This window comes from Balaenoptera physalus (genome assembly GCF_965194825.1).
Source record: "Balaenoptera physalus genome assembly, chromosome: 1".
In the NCBI taxonomy this organism is placed as follows: domain Eukaryota; kingdom Metazoa; phylum Chordata; class Mammalia; order Artiodactyla; family Balaenopteridae; genus Balaenoptera; species Balaenoptera physalus.
The window spans coordinates 113728039-113749967 of NC_138882.1; the positions used below are offsets into that span (position 1 = coordinate 113728039).

At 35.8% G+C, this 21929-nt stretch overlaps 1 protein-coding gene across 1 annotated transcript; it reads left to right on the plus strand.

Moving 5' to 3' along the window:
• The first annotated feature begins 2040 nt into the window (after positions 1 to 2040).
• GCLM (glutamate-cysteine ligase modifier subunit) lies at positions 2041 to 21246 on the plus strand. Its single transcript, XM_082422986.1, has 7 exons — positions 2041 to 2609; positions 5685 to 5750; positions 7036 to 7120; positions 10227 to 10286; positions 11256 to 11458; positions 12529 to 12643; positions 17164 to 21246. Exons 1-7 carry the CDS (start codon positions 2484 to 2486, stop codon positions 17331 to 17333), a joined length of 825 nt encoding a protein of 274 aa, XP_082279112.1. The 5' UTR covers positions 2041 to 2483; the 3' UTR covers positions 17334 to 21246.
• The last annotated feature ends 683 nt before the right edge of the window (positions 21247 to 21929 follow it).

The window sequence follows — 21929 nt, forward strand, 5'->3', positions numbered from 1 at the left end:
TAGTATGGAAGGGTAAGGAGTTTGAAGATGGAGGATCTAGGTTTTGATTGAGGCCCCAACACTCAGTACTACCTGAGATTTTCAACAAATTACCTATCTGAGTTGCTGTGAAGAGTAAAGGAGTTCACACATGTAAATTTTTTTTTTTTTTTTTTTTTTTTTGGCGGTGCCCTGCGGCTTTCGGGATCTCAGTTCCTCCACCAGGGATGGAAACTGGGCCCTCCCACAGTGAAAGCAAGAGTCCTAACCAGTGGACCGCCAGGGAATTCCCCTAAAAATGTAAATTTTAAAAACATGACGTGATGCTGCTGTGAATTACATCATGAATTTGCCAGTGTTGTGAGAACTGGATTGTAAGCTGGAAAGACCGGAGGCGTTAGTTCTAAGCGCTCTCACCTATTGAACATTTACTATGAGCCAAGTACTGTACTAAGGGCTTTCATAAGTTCTCTCATTAGTTCCTCACACCTACCCAATGTAGTAGATATTGTATTAGGTGGAACCATGGGAACTAGACATTTCTGTAGATCAAAAATAGTCAAGTATCAGCAATGTCATATAGTTTAAACTATCATCTGCCGAGACTGGGAGAAAGTGAAACACAGAGACTAAGTGACTTGTCTAAGTTAAAATAACCAGTACCTGGCAAAGTCTGATTTGCAAGCCATACGGGTTTATGTCAGTGACCAGTGTGCTATATAAATCGCCAGCAAGGAGGTAAGTTTAATAGATTAGGAGGTATAACCTCTAAGCTTTATTCAAGTATTATTTGTGTGGTACTAGAGAATAGGAAAGAAGTCAAGAAATGATGCCACAGGAAATGCAGCATAAGAATCAAATGTTTACATTAATTAAAATAGCCCATGTTTGTTCCTGCTTCTGGGATTACCCTTATCTTCAATGAATTCTTACCTTCATTCAGCCTACAAATATTTACTCAAGATCAGGCTCAATTTCTAACCTCTTACACCCCTCCTCTAATTCTTACTAACTTGAATTCATCTCTTTTTAATAGCATTTGCTTTTTAGTATATCTGATTACTCTCAACAAAAGCAAAAATTTGTTGAGGAATGCTCAATAAATGTTAAATTTGAGGTTCATACCAAGTCTATTACCTATGAAATTTAATAGGAGTAAAGAATCACAACCACCTGTAAGGGAATGGGTCATATCTTCCCTGATCTCACCGGTTTAAGCGTTCTCTTTAATCTGAACTCATCTGGAAACTACGATATTCTTATATTATTACTCATTGTTTCATATGCTTAGGCCTTGTATCTGTAACTAGAGTTTACGCTTCTCAAGGGCAGAGATTGTCTTATTCTTTGACTTCACACTCTGGCCACCAAATAGTGTGAATCAATAGACCTTTAATTAATGGACTTGAAGAAAAATGAGCACTTTGGGGGAAAGCCCTTGAGAAAGGAAATGAACCAGTAAGTGGGTAGCAAAGCAAAGTTGAAGGAGAAGGGAGCCCTTGTACGTTAAGGCTCGCTTTTGAGAACTGAAACCGGCTAGTATTTCAATGCCTCAGTAATTTCTCTTTTTTTAAATTAAATTTCTTTATTTATTTTTGGCTGTGTTGGGTCTTCATTGCTGCGTGTGGGCTTTCTCTAGTTGCGGCGAGCAGGGGCTACTCTTCGTTGCGGAGCACGGGCTCTAGGCGCGCGGGTTTCAGTAGTTGTGGCTCGCGGGCTCTAGAGCGCAGGCTCAGTGGCTGTGGCGCCCCGCTTAGTTGCTCCGCGGCATGTGGGATCTTCCCTGACCAGGACTCGAACCCGTGTATTCCTGCATTGGCAGGCGGATTCTTAACCACTGCGTCACCAAGGAAGCCCATAATTTCTCTTTTTAAAGAGATGTCTAGGGGTATAACCAGCGTGACTGCCGGTCGGCTGGGAGGTGAGACCTCGAGCGCGGTCTGAGGTATTAGGTGGAGGTGGCGCGCCGCCCTCTGACCGACAGGGGGAGCCCTGCCAAGCGCCGGGCCCCAGGCCGCCGGCCCCGCCCCGCCCCGAGCGCCCCCAGCTCTCTGCTCTCTCCGCCCCGCGCCAGCCCTCCGCCTGGCGCCACGCCGGCCACAGGCCGAGGGCTAGTCACCCGCGGGCCGGCGCCCCTGCAGCCTGGTCGCTGCGCCCCCCCCGCCCTGCTGGGGGACGGGTAACGGTTACGAAGCACTTTCTCCGCCGCGATTTCTGCTTAGTCATTGTCTTCCAGGAAACGACTCTTCAGTTGGGAGTCAACTCTCCCGCGGCGGCCGCAGTAGCAGGAGCCGCAGCCACCAGCGCGTCCTTCCCGGGCCGCCGCTCCGCCGCCGCCCTGCCGCCTCCCGGCCTCCCTCGGGCCCGAGCGCAGGCCGGGGTCCCGCCGCGCGGGGCGAGCAGCCTCGCGCTCTGCTCTCCGGCCTCGGGCGCTTGTCCTACGGGGGCCCTCCTTCCCCGCCTGCTGCCCCGTCGCCGCCGGGCCAGGTCCGTCGGCTGCTGCCATGGGCACCGACAGCCGCGCGGCCGGGGCGCTCCTGGCGCGGGCCAGCACCCTGCACCTGCAGACGGGGAACCTGCTGAACTGGGGCCGCCTGCGGAAGAAGTGCCCGTCCACGCACAGCGAGGAGGTGAGGGTGGCGAGCGTGCCGGCGGAGACGCGGGGCTCCCGGGGTAGGCCGCGCGGGCCGGACCGGGCGGCTCCGAGAGGCGGGGAGGCGCCGGGAGGTGAGGGCGGGTGGTCGGGCTCCGTGCGCGCAGTGGTCGCGGGAGAGGCGCACACCTGGGCTCCGCCCGCCGGAGGAGGCTGGGTCGGCTGTCGGCGCGATGTCGCATCCGAACCTACTGTTGGGGGCACAGCGTCTTTAAAAATTCGGCAGGTGCATCCTCACACCGAGTGCCGCCTCTGTCAGTGCTCTTGATTGTAACTTTAGTAGGAATCAGAATCCATACCATACTCTGTGTCCAGGATGCACCTCAGTTTGTCTCTCTTGTTTTTTTAAAACCACCGTCAATTGTGCTATTTCTCCCAAAGATAAATACTTCTGTGTTTTATACTAGACCTTTAATTTCTCCAGGGCTGATGGTTCAATACAGTATTTTGCACGTAAATAATACTGGGTGAAATTTTCTCTCTCTTATCTCACTCAACACATGCTAAAGTAGTCGTTTCAGTTTGACTGAAAACCCAGTAAAAAAAAAATGCATTTTGCCTTGGCAGTCCAATTCATGGTTTACACACACACACACACACAAACACACGAGTTTCATGAAAAGATTTTAACCCTTACCATATACTGTGTATTCTGATTTTTTCTCTTACTTTAATTTTTAAAAACTTGATTTCATCGTTCAAAAGATGAATTGTGATTTGTGTATATTACTTTGGGCGCTGCATAAGAGGGACCCAAAACTAAAGAAACTTGAAAACGTTTGAGAAAACTTGAAGATATGATAGCATATGTAGCGAAAACATGCCAGCTTGATTAGAATAGAGAGGCATGTTTTGTTTCTATGTAAAGAAGAGCTTTGTAGCAACCAGAGCTCTAAATTGGGATACACTACTTGAAACAGTTTAACCTCATTGAATAAAGAAACTGACTAAATCACTCATTATTGAGAAAATTTGCACATTGGGTAGAGAGAGATCATTAAATTTCCTAAAAGGTCTTTTCTAGTCTAATGTTTGTTTTTTGTTTTTTTTTAATTATTCTATGATCTCGGCCCAGATTTTTTGCTTCACTAGAATTTTATGAAATCAAGTCTTGTTTTTAAAATGGGCCATTATAGGACTATTTTGACCAGTTACTTGTTGTTAGGGTATTTGATCATGTAGCATTTTTTAAACTCTTATACAACCCCAGATCTAATGATACACTAAATTATCATGACACTCATCTTCCATGATACTATGTGATGTGTGTCTAATAAGAATGAAGAGAGCAGAGAACAAAAAAGTACAAGGTTAGTATTCAGTCAATATAGATAACATATAAAAGATTAAAAATCACTAGGTTTGTGGTATAGTCAATGAATTTATCATATTATTGTAACATTGGGCTGTTCCATGATTTGTCCTGACAGAAGGGAGCAAACACTCTGAAAATATACTTATCTTCATGAATTGAGAAATTCATCAGGAAAGCCTTATGCAAATTAACCATCCTTCCAGAGGAAAATTTCTAAAAATTCTCCCATGATTTGAGCCATAGCACTCCTGATAGAATTGTTAACTTCTAGTTGGTCCTGCTGCCTCAAATTTTATTAATTTTTCAAAGAGTATTGACTTGTAATTCTGTCTAGAATGATTATCAACTTATTTTTATCTACTGACTTAAATTTGATTACAAATACACCTTTCATAAAGATATAGACCCTGTAAATTGTATTCATGTGGGTTATTGTGGCTAGCACATGAATTGCTGTTGTAGACTGTAAATCTTAAATAGGTGACTCTGAGCTCTTAAATTGATAAACCAGTTGTCCATTGTAATTATCTGTACTGAGATATAAGCAATAAAGTGCTTGTGTCAGTTTTTATCATAAGCAATCATAGATCAGATAGTGAGTTCAGAAGTTTAATCTCTGTTGTTGGTATTAGGAAAGTGCTTTTGCAATTCAGGGCTGTACTTCTAGTTACTCATTTATTTTTTCATTGATTGTCCACAGAATGCAAAGCACTGTGCCCTTGGTATTTATAAGGCAATGATTTCAAACTGCTAGTGTTGGCCCATTTGTGTTATCAGTTCAGTGAGTCATGGAGAAGCGTATTTTTTTTCTAACTCATAATAGAAGCCCTCAGAGTATCTGGCATGTAGTAAGCATAAATACTGCTTTATGAACTTTTGTTGTTATATGTATGTAGGTCCTTACTCACTGTGTTAGTGTATGTCTTATTATTTTGGACCACTATTAAATAAGTTGGAAATACACTGTCATAAGAGATAAAAGATAAGTAGACACTTTAATGAATTAACAAAATACTATAATGTTAGCATAATAAAATTGTTTGTTTATATAAGAAAACATTGAAGACAGATCGAAGGTCTACCTAACTGTTAGGAAATGACTTAAGGACTGACTTTATGCAAGTTGACTTCTGCAAGATAGGGAGATAGTGGTTTCTAGACTTTAGAGTACATTTTGATTACTTGGATGCTTGTTAAAATGAAAGTTCTGCTGCCTTTAGAAAGTGATTCAGGAGGTCTAGGATGCGGCTCAGGGATTTGAACGTTTAATAAACACCACAGGTGAGTCTAATGTAGGAATTTCTTTGGCCACACTTAGAGAATCATTTGTTTGCCTTTGAGGAATATAGCATAGTGGTTAATGTTAATTCTAGTCAGGTTGCCTGGGCTTGAAGTTCCTCCATTTATAAACCTTATTCTTGAAAAATTTTTTTGTTTCTTTATGAATGCTTTTACATCTCAAAAGTTTACTTAAATTTTCATTGATACAAAAATACTTTTTAAATAATTAGATTACTGCTTTAGGTCAAGAACATTTGAGAATTAAGAGTAGGATAAAAACGGGTCTAAATCAATCTCTGTTAAAGGAAGCAAAAACCTTATAGAATTAAAATTTTTGTATGGTATTTCCTATTGATATGTTCCTTTTCCTACTTAACAGACTAATGCAGTCTTATTGTAGAAGTACAGAAAAGTGTAACGTATGATTAACAGTTTCAAAATGCATTTCTTTTGCAGCTTCGAGATTGTATCCGGAAGACCTTGAATGAGTGGAGTTCCCAAATTAGCACAGATTTGGTCAGGGTGAGTGAACTGTGAATGAAGAAATCATGTAATAAGCAGGAAATTAACTTCCTCAGGTTTGATAGGGAAGTCAGATAGGCAATTAGCATGAAACTTATTGTGGTTGATTTGCTGAGATGAGAGTCTGACCCAGTAGGCTTAAGCATGAAAGAGAAAATCTGACTCTAGTCAACTCTTCAACTAGACAAGCTACTAAGAGTCCCACCACAGTTTTCTCAAAATGCGTTTTGTTCCAGTTTATATTTGGTCTAGTAGAGGAATGACTATCAAACAATTTGGGTTAGTAGATTGCTTTGGTAGACTATAACCCAAAATATAGCCACTAAAAATAATTTTTTAAGCATCAGTTTCTTACGAAACAGTAAGGAACTGTGTTTCTTTGAATGTCAGTATATGGCCATTATCATAAATGTTAATATACAAAACACCTGTCTGTAAACCACTCTTTGGAATCCAACTTAGCCAAAGGCTTGTAACAGATTACATAGACTACTTAAAAAGTATGGAAGAGGACATATGCTGAAAATAATTGTTTCCTTGAGCATACTGCAAGTTTGTAACTCTGTGGCTGCTAGGCAGAAATTAATTAATGTCTTCTATCTGTCTCTGTTTTTCTGAAGTGACCATTCACTCTGTGCATGACTTGTAAATAGTTAATATGTGCCAGGCATTGTAATATGCTCAAGAATCATGGGAAAATCCTCACCGTTTACTTTGTTTTAATCTTGTAAATGTGAGTTAGTATGTTTCTGATTTATGTGTACTAATATTTTATCATTTCACTCATTAACTACTCATTTTTATGCATTGGAATGGCCTTTACTTTTTTTCCATTGCATTCAGAAAAAAATATGTTTTGGCTTAAAATGTTTGTGATTGATATATAGGAAGTATTTTAACATATCGGTGTCCAGAAGGAAAATATTACTTACTTTTCACTGGTTTCTTTTCTGAGTAAAAGTGTTTACTGTGTTAGTGGTTCTAACTCCTCACATACTGCCCAATTTGTTTGTTTGTTCGTTTGTTTGTTTTTGATCATACATCCCTCTGAGTATCTCATCAAAATGAGATACTTTTTCCCAGAAAATGGACACATACACACACAGCACTTTACCTTTATTTCAGGGCTTTACAAACGTTATGAAGCCCATCTAGGCCTCAGGTAAAGAACTCTATTGTCTTATGGGTTCTCTGCTTCTAAAGAGTGTTATGGACAATGGAAAATATATAGCTAATCAGAAACACTAATTTTATATTTATTGTAAATATCATGTGTTTATTATAGGAGTTTCCAGATGTCTTGGAATGTACTGTATCTCATGCAGTAGAAAAGATAAATCCCGATGAAAGAGAAGAAATGAAAGTTTCTGGTAAAGTCCAGCCTTTACAGTTCATTTTGTTATACAGTGGATGATAGTGAGGTTTTGTCAGGCATGGGACTAAACCTTTCCTTGCTTCTGGTAATGAGTAACTCAATCACTAAGTGTGGGAAATATAGAGATTTTTTATAACATAATTTTAAAGTCAGCTTTAAAAAGGGAGTTATAGGAGGTCACTATTGGCTACTTCAATGGAGTCAGAATAGAACTTCACCTCTTCATGATGTTCTCATTAATTTATTTGTAGGACATCAGAGCAGTAGGAAGAGTAAGGTGTAGGAAATGGAAAGAATAAAGGGAAGACTTAAGAGTATTGCCCACCTAAAGCCAGCATAAGCCCTCCGTTCCTGGTGTGATACTGCTAAGCAATGGCTGAGGTTGCCTCGGAGCAGAGAAAGAAGTCTTGGCAACAAGTTGCATGAAGAGAAATCAAATACATACTCTACCCATTCAACAAAGGTGAAATGACTCCTACTTTCCAGAGATAGTGCTAAGCTCAAGGAATTAAGATGTTCTTGTCCTCAGCTTACAGTCAGCATAACATAGTCATTAAATGCTTGAGCTTAACTAAATTGAAATTCCTGGATGTGCAGATTACTGACTGATATAATCTGGGGCTAACAAATGATTTAACCTCTCTGAGCTCAGTTTCCTCATCTATAAAATGGGGGTACACCTGTTTCACAGGCTTCTTTGTAAGTTAGATGAAATAACAAAAGAGGCACTTAGCATGGTGCTTGGCACAAGTAAGTGCCAGATAGCTGTTATTTATTACCATTTGTGGTTGTGTTGTGGTTGCTGTTATTTTATTATTACTCTTATTAGGATGAACATGTAAGATGAGATAGGGCATTGTCTTTTGACTCTAATAATAATAACTACCATTTGTTGAATCTTTCTTTATACCAGGCACTGTACTTGACACTTTATGGTTATATTTCTTCATATAATTTTCAAAACAGTTCTGCAGGGTAGGTTTTTTACCCCCATTGCAGAAGTGACATTAAATAACTTGAAAGTTGTTATACAGCAAGTAAGTGGTTGAACCAGGAATCCATCCAGGTGTGCCTGACTACAAAACCCATTTCCTTCTGTTAATTTCACATTATTATTTGTGTTGGAAAGGACATCAGAGCAACATTTCTCTGTGGTTGATTGCAGTTCATCATGGTGTAGATCCATCTTGGAGCTCTTACAAGTTGTCCTCAGTTCCTGGAAGGCTTGAGGTTTTTGATAAGTATCAAGAGCTTTCCTCTCTTCACCTACCTAAAAATGCCTCATCTTTCAGAGAGAGGAGACCGTTTCAAATGGCACAGATTCATGGCCAGAGGGATAGTGATGGGGAGGGTGTTCACAGAGCATAATTACAGGAGCTAAGGCTGGAGCAAAGTGGTGAAGATTGACTCTCACCTGGTAAGGAAGTTGTGATGGCTTTTAAATAGAGAAGTAACATGAGGAAAGCAATGTTTTAGGAAGATTATCTAGCAGTAGAAAGGAAATGACAAATATAAGAAATGTTGTACAAGGAAAATTTGTTGTATATGTTGAATGCCAGGCACTTTACATAAGGGTGTTTCATTAACCCTGTTTTCTCTCCATTCCCCTTTCTGATTTTCCTCTTCTTGCTTTCCTATTACTCCACCTATTTGTTGAGTAAATTTAGATTTTTGAACAGTGAGTTTACATAAAGTAAATATATACATATAAAGCTGAGTTGAAATCAAGCCAAAGCCTCAATTTCATAAATATGAAAAACTACTCAACTTTCCTGGTAAGCAAAGAAATGCCAATTAATGTTGTTCTGGGCAGGTATATTTTGTACCTATCAAATTAGCAAATATATATATATATATTTTTTGTTTTGTTTAATAGCATCCTATATTGTTAGGAGAGCAACTCCTAACTTTTAGTGCTCTGGTAAACTGGTACAAATCTTTTATAAAATAGGAGGTAAATAAAGTAGAACACGACTCACAAAAAACAGATCATATTCTTTGACTCATAATCACATTTCTGACGGTTTGTCCTTGGGAAATGCTTCAGGCTTAAAGTTGAACAAAAAGTTAGCATAGATGTTTATTTCAGCATTATATGTGATAACAAAAAACTGGAACTAATCTAAAAATCAAAAAAGCAGGAAATCATTCAGTAAATTATACCCTATCAAAATTACAGAGTAATGTTCACCATTAAAAATGAGTGTGTAAAATTATTCTTTAAAAATACAGAGTACAGGGAATTCCCTGGCGATTCTGTGCTTTTACTGCTGAGGGTCCGGGTTCAATCCCTGGTTGGCGAACTAAGATCCGACAAGCCATGCGGCCAAAAAAAAAAGAAAAGAAAAATCCAGAGTACATAAACATCTAAACAGTAATTGCTTTTGGTGATGAGACTATTGGTAGAGTTTTTATTGTTTGTTTGGTTTTTTTTTTTCCCCTACTCCTATAGATTTTCCTCATTTCTAGAGTGAATACATTACTGTTATGATTTTTAAAAAATTAAGATAATACTGTATAGAGATGTAAAAATATTTGTTACATAAGGGTAAACCAAGTATGTGGAAGTAGAAAATATATACTCTGCTTTATATGACCAAGAACTTGAAGGTAATGTCGTCTAAAAATGAAAATGATTGTATTCAATATTAGGAAGGTAGGATTGTGGAGTGTATGTTTGTTTTTGGTTTTTTGGCTTTTTTTTTTCAATTTTCTTCTCATTATAAGCAATTCTAATTTAGGCTTTATATAGACTTTAGTTTATTGGAGAAAATAATATGCTCCATTAATGTTTAATTCATAAAAATATACATTTTGAATAAGTTTCTATATTTATCTGCCCTGCCTTCTAATAAAGGGGAAATTAATATTTGCTTTTTTGTTTTGACAATCAGATTATTGTTGGCAACTAGCATATAATTTTAAAATTACAGTGGAAATATCCTTTTAGGTCTTAAAATGAAAACTATAAAACAATGCGACTAGGAAAGGAAAAAATTCATTCAGGATTATCTGTCATCTTAGTATTTTAGCAGTATTACTACTATGTAGTAGAATGTTACTCAAATATAGTAATCTGTTTTGTTTTCTTTGTCACCCAGCAAAACTGTTCATTGTAGGATCAAACTCTTCATCATCAACTAGAAATGCAGTTGACATGGGTAAGCAAAATTTCAACTTTATTTTCATGTGGACTTTAAATTAGTGTAGGTGTATTAGTTATATCTTGTGTTCAGGTCCAGGTAAAAAAGAAAATGAGCTCATTGCAATTTTATCTTTTAAAGTTCTAGCCTAATCTGTTAAGGCTTCTGTAGAATCACATCAACTTATGTAAGGTCATATTTTAATATATAAAAGGAATGTAAAAGATGTAACATAATTAAATGTTAACTATATGTTTAGAGATAGAAATTCTCCTTAATCATATTCTTAACTCTTTTACTACAGGTGAAATATCAAAAGAATAACAACAACAAAAACAAGCATTTTTATATATTTTCAGCACTTGGTTAGGTTACTATGGCAGTATAGTTATTCAGTGTTTTTTCTTTTAAAACATTCTTCCAGTATTTATATACATTGAACAGTTAAATAAATAGCTCTTTAATATAACTATGGAGTGAACAATAATCATTAAAAATAAACTCTTAAAATTATTTTTATAGAAATTAAGAGATTATCTACATCTATAAATATAGATTAATATATAGGTTAAGACCATAAATTCAGTCTTTCAGAGTCTCAAGCTTATTCTTTGCTATGACTACCAATTATAGACTATTAGGTCAAAGGCTACCAAAAAGTCCTGGGGCCTAGGCAACAAGGAGGCCTGTTCCTCAGAAAGAGGAACCTTTAGTAGTTGTGAGTTTCCCCAGGAATGAGGCAAGTCAAAGAAACCCACATGTCTGCCACATAGACCAAGTAGATGAATGGGCACTTTATACTTTTTTAAAAGATGGAAATGTTCTAAATGACAGGTAAATTATGAAACCTAATGAAATAATCTGTTATGTAGAATACTAGTGAACTGTATGGACAGAATTCAGTGGGGTACTTAAAGGACATTAGAAACAACTTGTTTTTATTATGTAACAAACATTTATCCTCTTTGTGTTTTTCCTTCACATCAGCCTGTTCAGTCCTTGGAGTTGCACAGCTGGATTCTGTGATCATTGCTTCACCTCCTATTGAAGATGGAGTTAATCTTTCCTTGGAGCATTTGCAGCCTTACTGGGAAGAATTACAAAACTTAGTCCACAGCAAAAAGATTGTTGCTATAGGTACCTCTGATCTGGACAAAAGCCAGTTGGAGCAGCTGTATCAGTGGGCACAGGTAAAAGACGTCTAGATCACGAGCACTCCAGGAGGAGCCTGTCTTTTACAGTCTTTGCTGCATCCCATTAAACATCATGCTCATAGTGGATGCCACTGTGGGGTGACTGTTCCAAACATGGGAGTTTTGAAGCAGGCTTTGACAAAAACACTAGAAAGTGTGTGTTTAAGCATTCGTAGCCAAATGAATTAAGGCTCTTTCCTTCAGTTTTAATTATGTGATAAAAATATTATGTTTTCCTTTAGGTTTTATTAGTCCATGGTTCTAATTTCCTAAGTGAGAGAAAATCATATATAACAAATATTTTGCTCTGTTATTTAAAGATATATAAGACCTTCTGTTCACATAACTTGATGTGGCGTAGGAGTCATAAATTAATCACTGCTGCTCTCTAGCCTAATAACCTATAAAATTATTAGGGAAGTTGCTTACAAGTATTTTACTCTCTGTATTTTTCTTTATTCCTTTTCATTTATCCCCAGCCTTTTCATTTTCTTATGGGCAGGAAGACCCTAGAGAAAAGTTGCCCTTTGTCCCTTTGGCTTGGTGATAGCCAGAATGTGGCTAAGATCCTGTTGGAGAGACTTAGATGATCTGAAATGTATCTATAAATTAACTAGAGCATCTACTAGGAATTACCTGATTCTTCTCTTTTTCAAATGTCTGATTAATAACCATATTGTATACTTCAACATTAAACATACTTATCATTTGTATTTGATCCTCTGTCTTTAAGACATATTTCCTTTGTAGGTGGAACCATACCACTTAGAATCATGTTAGTTTCCAAGGCAGATGTATTAGATGGCAGGTTCGAGCATGAGACTTTTTTAATAGTGTAATAATATATTGGCTTTTTCCCCCTTGCAGAGCTATTTTTCCTTTCTCTGTTACCACTGAGTCAGAACAGCATACATTAATAAATATATACATGTAAAAGTATTTTATAAACTTTAAGTATTGTAGAATGTGATATTTCATATGTTCTAAAATTGAATCCTTTTATTGCTTTCTACTTTTTGTAGTACTTAATTTAGTGGAGATGTCATTTTATTTTTTTCCACTTCTAGGTAAAACCAAATAGTAACCAAGTTAATCTTGCCTCCTGCTGTGTGATGCCACCCGATTTGACTGCATTTGCTAAGCAATTTGACATACAGCTCTTGACTCATAATGATCCAAAAGGTAAGACTGAGGTTTTCATTTATAGAGATTGATCATGAGCTTTTATCTTATAAGAAGCTACTTGTTAAGATTTAATTTTTAATTGTGTACAGTGATAAAGGTACAATGTTGTCACCTAGAACTATTCTTAATAGTTAGTTCAAAACATATATGCCTTTATTTTAGTTTCAGAAAGCTTTAATTTTGTCTTTGTACCAATGGGAAAAGAAGTGAAGGGGTCATTTCCTGAACATCCAGTCTGCTGAGGTTTATAAATATTAAGCTACACAGAAAAGATCTTGTAAGATATTCTAAATAGTGTCACATATAATATTGTCTAGTATAGCAAAGATTGCACCAAAGGGCCACTTAATTAAAAAGGATAAATATCTGGAAAAAGAAGCAGATAAAATTCAATTTGAAACTTAAGCATCTTAGGATAGGTATTTGATTAGGTATTTTATTAATCATTAATATCAAGACATATGCTTGATGTTAATCAGAAACATTTGATTAATGAGAATGGCTTGTCTGCCTTTTGTAGAATAATTTTTATCAACATTTTACAAGATAACTTGGAAAGCTGGGAAGATAATATTTTACACTTTATTAGCAGTCTGCTCCATTTTCGTTTTTTCACACTTTCTTAGGGAGCAGAGGTAAATATACTAAGCATATTTTACTTACTAAATATACAGACTCTATGAACCAGTATTTTTGGTATAGTTAAGTGAGAGATATCTTGTGAAAGTTTTAAATTTCCATGACATTTTTGTAGAAGTTCTAGTTTAATAAAAATTGGAGGCAATTATATTTTATAGGTGATTCCTGGAGAAAAACATTCAGTTTTTACTTTCATTTCTAAAAAGATGGCATTATATAGGTGGTTTGATTCAATTTATTTTTAGGATGCTTATGGATAACCTCTTAAGACTTTATACCTTATTAGCAATCTGCCTCAGCCTCTTTTTTTTTACTGTTTTGTAGGAAGTGGAGGAGGAGTTTTGATATTCTTTCTCAAATGCTAGGCATCATGCTAAATGTCTCAGAGAGATTATCTGTAATCCTTACAGCAACTGAAACTAGACACTTTATGGATGAGGAAACAGAGCCTTAGAGTTTAAGAAACTACCCAAGGTCACCCAGCTGGCATAGGGCAAAGTTTGAACTTAGATCTAGGTCCTGGCTGAATTTGGAGCCTTTTCCCCACCATACTGTACTGTCTCTCTGACTTGAAACATTAGTATTGTAGTATTTCAGACTGAAACTGTACTTTCTTATCAGTTTCCATTTAAATCGTACCAGAATAGGACATAGGGACTTTCCCTCCCCTCCAGCAGAGCTTTCACACGTTGAGTAATTAGATTCATTTTTTTAAAAAAGGTCATTTTAGTGAAAATCTAACAAAGAATTGCTGTGCTGATTCGTTCTAAAATATAAACCACTGAAATTTTAACTTTCTATACATTGGCAAATAATATATCATTTTTCTGTTTACTCGTGGGGATTCTTCCAACTGTAATTGTTACCAACAGCTGATGGGTGGTCCTGTACCCCCTTCCACCTCCACCTGAAAAACACTCTCTCCTTTTTCCAGTAGGAAAGGAAATAGGAAAAGACTAAGGTGTCTAGTATTTTATTTCCACGTTATCTAAATGTGGGCATGGGGATTATGTGCTAATACATCATTGTTATGGAAAAATATATTGCACATGTATATGAAAAGAGAGATTTAATCCTTTGGGGGGAAGTATGTTTTTGTTTTACTGGTGTAATTTGACATTTGGATGTCTTTTTAATTTTAATTCTAAACCCTTTAATTAGAATTTATAGTTTGATCCTGCATATACTATAGACGGATCTTCAGACAATTTGATCTGTAATGAAGCAATTCTCTTAAAAGTTTTGTCATGTTTACTGATTCTAAAGAGTTAACTTAGTTGAATTAAAAGTATGTAGTTAATGAATAGCATAGTTCTCTGACTTTGTGTCAGATTTATTTTTTAAGCGATCAAGTTGTAAAACATTTAACTCTGCATGTCATCTAAAATAGAATCTTGTTTATAAGTCACCTAAAGGCCTTCCTCTGTTCTAAAATTACCCTTTTTCTTCAGAAAGGTTTATTTTCCATTATTCTTTGTCCTATAAGTTGTGGTAATAGTTTAACTACAGTTAGGGTAAAATTGTGAAGTAGGTGATTCTGACTTTCGAACTTTCCCCTTTTTATTTACCTTCCTCCTCTCACCATTCCCATTAAATCTAATCTATATTATGCTGCATTCCCTCAGGGTTAGACAATCTGGTAAACAAATCCACGTTAATGTTACTTTTCCAAAGAGATATTTGCATTTCATTTATTAAAACTCCATTTACTAGCTGTGTGACCTTGGGCAAGTTATCAAATCTCTCTGTGTCAGTTTCCCCCTGTGAAGGGAAATAATATTACCTATCTCTTGAGTTAACATGTGGATTAAAAGAGTTAATAAAGTACTCCGAAAAGTGGCTGGAAATTGAGTTATTTGTAGTGAGGTGGATGGAGTTAGAGTCTGTCATACAGAGTGAAGTAAGTCAGAAAAAGAAAAAAAAATACAGTATGCTAACACATATGTACGGAATCTAAGGAAAAAAAAAAAAGGTCATGAAGAACCTAGTGGTAAGATGGGAATAAAGACACAGACCTACTAGAGAATGGACTTGAGGATATGGGGAGGGGGAAGGGTAAGCTGTGACAAAATGAGAGAGTGGCATGGACATATATACACTACCAAACGTAAAATAGATAGCTAGTGGGAAGCAGCCACATAGCACAGGGAGATCAGCTCAGTGCTTTGTGACCACCTAGAGGGGTGGGATAGGGAGAGTGGGAGGGAGGGAGATGCAAGAGGGAAGCGATATGGGAACATATGTATATGTATAATTGATTCACTTTGTTATAAAGCAGAAACTAACACACCATTGTAAAGCAATTATACTCCAATAAAGATGCTAAAAAAAAAAAAGTGGCTGGCACGTGACAATAGCTAATATTTACTGAGAGTTTACTATTGATGTTATTTAAATATCACGGCAGTTCATTTTAGGGCAGGTTCTTTGGCATTCCCGAATCATATTGTATAGATGGTCACCTAATCCTTATCTATAGGGTTGGTTGTGACTGCAGTGGAATCTTTCCATATTGACTGATTCATTCAAAAGACATTTGAGTACCTACTATGTGCCAGGCATTGTTCTAAGTACTAGAAATACAGCACCAAGTCAAAAATCTCAACCCTCATGGAAATTATATTCTGATGGGATGAGACACAAATTAAGATAAATGTTGAATGTGATAAATGGTGGTGTATGCTATGGAGAAAAGTTGGCTGAGGGAGGAAAGAGTGCCCAGGTTAGGGGTTGTTGTTTTATATAGAATGGTTGGGGAGGCCTCTCTGCTAGGGTACATTAATCAGAGACCTGCAAGAAGGGAGAGAGCCATGTGGGTATCTGGAAGTAGAGTGCTCAGGGAAGAGGGAGCAGCTGATTCAAAGGCCCCAAGGTGGGAATATGTTTGAGGATTTCAGGATACAGCTGTGAGGCCAGGGTGGCTGGAGAAGAGGAAGTGAGGAGGGGAGTGGCAGATCAGAGCAATGGTAGAGGGCTTAGGTATAAATGTGGAATTAGAAAATAATAATTTCATCAAGGAGATGCTGATTAAAAGATAACCACTGGGAAAGATGTTTTAAATGATTGCTGGTGCTAGTGAGGATATGGTAAGATTGGCACTCCAATATTATCTATTAACTGTAAAGTACAGTCTTTCTGGAAAGCACCTGGCAATATACTATGTATCAAGCCTTCAGAAAATGTACTTTGACCTTGTCGTTCCATAGCCAGGCATGCATTTTAAGGATGTTCATTAAGTATTATTTTTATTAGCTAAATATTTGGAAAAACCTAATTTTTTGACCAACAATAAGAAAATGTATAAATTATGATATCTATAAAATGTAATATTGGAAGAATTATTAAAAATGCTTTCACAGATTATTTAATTACATGGGAAAATATAAGTGAAAAAAATAAGTAAATTAAGCTATAACTACAGTATGATTTCTAGTTTTTAAGATATGGATACATACATATATATATAAATATATACAGAAAAATAGTTGTATGGAAATACATGGCAATGGAAATGGTCCATCTTTGGTTGATAGGATTATGGGTAACTTTTCTTCCTTCTTTGTACTTTCCTGTTTTGTCCCTGGCTGTACATTAGAACCACCTATAGATCTTCAAAAAATACAAATATCCAGGCTCCACTCACCAGAAATTATGAATTAAACTGGCTGGGTTACAAGTGTAGATACTTTCTAAAGAACTGTCTGGGTCTTTCTGATATACTGGTTCAGATTCATAGCACACGTTAAGGATAAATATAATTTATATTCAGTTTTGAGGTGTTTTCTTTTGTTGTATTTAAATGCTTACCTACATAGTAAAGTGCTTTTGTTTTCAAGTTTAACAGTTTGGGTTTTTATTTGTTGTTTGTTTGTTTTAAGAACTGCTTTCTGAAGCAAGTTTCCAAGAAGCACTTCAGGAAAGCATCCCTGACATTCAAGCACATGAGTGGGTGCCACTGTGGCTACTGCGATATTCAGTCATTGTTAAAAGTAGAGGAATTATCAAATCAAAAGGCTACATCTTACAAGCTAAAAGAAAGGGTTTTTAACTACAATTTAGGATCATAACCTACTGACCTGTATTTTCCTTGAATATAAGATAAAATTGAGATGTGTAAAAATCTAATTACTGCCTGTAAATGTGTCATTGAGGCAGATATTCTTTAGTTATATTTGACAATATGTTATCTATCAAGTTTGAATATTTCTCTTGCTTCCATATCAGTTCACTCACATGAACCACTATATTGTTTTCATTAAACTATTGTTTTCTAATTGAAATTGTCTATAAAGAAGATACTTGCAATATATTTTTCCTTTATTTTTATGACAGTAGAAATCAAGAAAATTTGTTGTTAGATATATTTTGGCCTAGGCATCAGGGGAATATATATACATATTTTTTATTTCTAAAAAATTCATTGCTTCTTACTCTACAGTATAACTAAGCAATTTAATTACAGTTGTTAAATACTGGAAGATATTTTTCCTGTCATTGATAAGATGATTATATCTCAGAGTAACTGGAATAGCTGGGATCTACGAGTAGTGTAAATAAAAGTCCTTTCTTCAACATGTGAATGGAAGCTTAAATTTTTTTATTTGTCCTTGCTTGCAGTTTACCTGTAATGATTTAACCTGTATTCAAGAGTGCCATATTTGCTCTTGCTGTTACTACAAAGACAAACCAAAGTAAATACGTAAAGGAGACTAGGAGCTTTGAAATTATTGTTTGGGGGTTTTATAAAAGCAACTATTGTTACCTCCAGATTCTTTTTAATTCTCGATCTGTCCTTAATATTTTCCTACTCATTCAAAAATATTCAGTAAGTATTGAGGACTTACCATGTGCTGGTCACTGTGGGTTCTGGAGAGAGGAGGGAGCACAGGCATTAAGAATCAGTTGAGTAAAATATGCAATATTTGTTCCCCACTCGTAACTGACAACAAGGGACTAAAAGCCAAAAAAGGGGTGAAAACTTTAATTCAGGATCATGTTGTCTACTTAGACAACTTTGAGACATGGTCTTAACTGTTTAAAATCAAAACAATATAACCAAAACTTTAAAGCTAAAAGAGACTGTAGATCATTTAGTATAATTCCTCATTAGTTTAAGAACCAGAAAATAGCAAATAAATAAGCTGTGACCTCTTTGGTATATACTATAGGTCTTTGTAATTCTATAAATTTGTACCTGTAACCCAAATAGTTTGAAAAATTCTTTAAAAATCTCTTGTATCTCAATTAATACTTTTAAACCATGTATTTTAATACATGGTTTATAAAACTAAGATAATTATATATATATATACACACACACACATACATAACATACACACACACATATATGTAACTAATGTATAAAACTAATTTTGCCCAAGTTTTTTCAACTTAGGGAAAAGATCTGTGGTTCCATATTCAAAATAAATACACTAAAAATTAATAAATAAACAAATAAGACTCTTTTCCTGTTCTGAGTAACGTTTTGTGGTTTACTAGTTGGATAATTTGATCATTAGAATTGTAATGGGAAATCAGCTGATTTACCTGCTAAAACTTTAGACTTTGAGCTTCCTAAAGCCTTATGTATAGCCTTTATATTAATTGTATGTAATGTTATTAAATGTATATAGTTAACTTTTTAATTTGGAAATGTACAACATTTTTTCATGTCATGTAAGTCTTTAAACAAATGCTCATTTTAATTTAAGCCTATACAGTGAATTGGCCAAGATATTTTGAGGGCACTTTAATATCACATTTATTATTTTTTAAAACCCTGGACTTACAAAAATGGATTGTTTGAAAGGTTAGTCTGAAAATAGAAAAAAAGTATGTTGCTAATACATCCATACTTCAGCAGGAGCTTTTTATGTGTTTTTTCCCCAACTCTTGACAAAGTAGAAAGATTATAGATTCATTTTGTGAAGGCGATCATGTGTGGCTTTTTTAAATGAATTTTTTGTTTGTTTCGCCTCTGTACCTTTAATTTCTGTTATTGAATGACCTTTTCTTTAAAAAACTGATTTTTTTTAAAGGCTTTATCTTCTCTAAGCTGATATTCACTTCTTTTTTTGGTGAACTATCAGAATATAGTGAATGCTTTTCAAGTATTTAGGGACTTAATGTTTAAAAAGCCATAAAATAGAGTGATAATACTACCAAATAATTGCTTAAAGCTGAAAGCTAAGTTAACAATAGTGTATATAACAGATATGTTTTCTGGGGAGCTGTGTATCCAGTGACCCCAAGGTATAAGTTTTTTTCCAGTAAATATGACAAGAAGCTGCAGCTTGTTATTACATGTCCAAAATACACTGGAGCCTTACTTTAACACGATGTCCTGTAACTTGGAATTTGTGCTGTGATGAGTCTGTTTTGAATTCTCGTCTAAGAAACTGTCGTCAACAGAAGGACCAAGGTGTCTTACAAAACATGTTCACACGGTGTACATTATGAAGACCACATTGTGCCAGTATGATAATAGAAAATTAATTTAGGAATAGCCAGTGCTAGAACTTGAATCACAAATAATAGCTAATAATTCTTCCATTCACGGGAAGGATCATTTTCGACAGCTGTGTGAAATGGAAAATGAAGTTATTCTATTTTGAATGAATGATTCAGACTTCCCTACCAGAGCCAAGTAGTAACTGAAATAGGATCTTGATTTTCAGTGATAAAGGTCTAAGTCTTAATTATGTTTCTTTTTAGAGCAGATTTTCTTTCTAACTTTTCCACCCAGATTCAATATTTGGGAATGTAAGCAGTTGATATATATATTGTGTGTATATATATAGTATATTGGCTGACAATTCATCTTTCTGCCAAATGTACATTTAGAGAAATTTGAAGTTTTAATGAGAATTTAGTCCATTTGTGTTTTCATACTCAAATATACCAACTTATGATTCCAAATCTGTTTTTTTCAAAGTTCCTAACATACCAGAACTTGTACCTGTCATTTTCCCATAAAGTTGGTGGCAGGATATGTCAGTTTTATTTTTTAAAAATATGCACTATAATTTTTATTAACTTTTTAAATAGTTTTCAGAGTTAGAAATACACTTAGGAGGGGAAAATGTTTTAACTAGATAATTCTACTTCTATGTGTCTTTAGTAGTGTACTCTAAAATGAAGGTAAAATATAAAGCATTATTAAATGATTATAAGTTTTTAATTTTACCTATTTATGAATTTAAAATTGTGAGTTGTGTATTTTTTAATTGAGTTGTTTTAATAGTTGTAAGCACCTTGGAACATGATATTGGTTTTGAACTATTTAAACTCAAACTGAGTATGGTTTGAAAATAAATTATGAAAAAAAATTAAATACCAAGCCATAAAGTTATTCATACATTCATTCAACAAAGATGTATTGAATTCCTACTATGTGCCAGGCAGTGTGCAAGATGTTGGCAGACAGAAACAGGGATGAAAACAGCCCTATCTTCAAGGAGCAGATAAGTATATTTGGGGGGCGAGAGAGATCTGTACATGAACAAGAGCAATAAAGGGCTGCATCTGTTAATGACAGAAGCAGTGAAAAGGGAGTGGGGTCACGTGGAAGGAGTGGGACTGCTGGGAAGCAGGATAAGGACGAGAAAGGCTCCCCTGCAGGAACTAGCCTCAGAGTAGGATCATAAGATGGGGTGGGGGTATGCCTGGTTTGTAAATACACTGATACTGAATAATGAACTGTTTATATGTAAACTTCAGAAATCCTGTGAAAACACTTTCTTCAAGAGCTTGTTCTTATCAGATAGAAAGGAATGGCTTCTAGTGAGACAAGAGTAGGTAAGGTTTGAAAAGTCACATTTTATAAAAGAGAGACAGAAACTTGCCCCAATCCCCTAAATATATTAGGATATAGCTTATGTAGTTTCACTACCAGAAAAGTCAAACAAAACCTTAATATGTATCCCTCAGCGATGAATAAATGTATAAAATGTCATACAAGATTTCGGTCTGTGTTTTGGTCCATTATTTTAATAAGGTTCATGTTTTACAATAAGCATTATTAATTTGGACTCAGCTCTGTTTCCTCTGTTTCTTTGCTGACTGTTGATTCTTGCCCTCTAGTCCATTTACATTTACTTTTTTCTTAAGTATATCCTTAGTAATTCTTTCACTGAAGGTCTTTGGACAGTAAACCTCCTAGGTCTTGTTTGTCTGAAAATGTCTTTATTAACAGTCTTAAATCATCATTTGACATTATAGAATTCTAAGTTTCCAAACACTTGCCCTCAGCATCTTGAAGATAACATTCTATTGATTTCCAGCGTTTATACTCTTGCTAATGAAAACCTGGATTTTCTTCCCTAGAAATAATCTGTTTTTCCCTCTGGTCACGTTTTTTTCATTTGAAGTATTCTATTCATTTTTATGTGTATGGAATTAGAATAAAGAAAGAAAATGAAAACTGGCTTCTGAGTTTTCCGATAACACCAAAAAAGTAATCATAAAGGAAAATGACAATAGCCAGATTTAATCAAAATTAAAATCTTCTGTTCTTCGAAATACACTTAAGAAAACAGTGTATTTTGAAAATGTGAAAATGTGAGCCACAGACTGGGATGAAATACTTGCAATAAATATTTCTTTGAAAAATAAATTGGACATAATCAAATTTTTTAAATTGTAC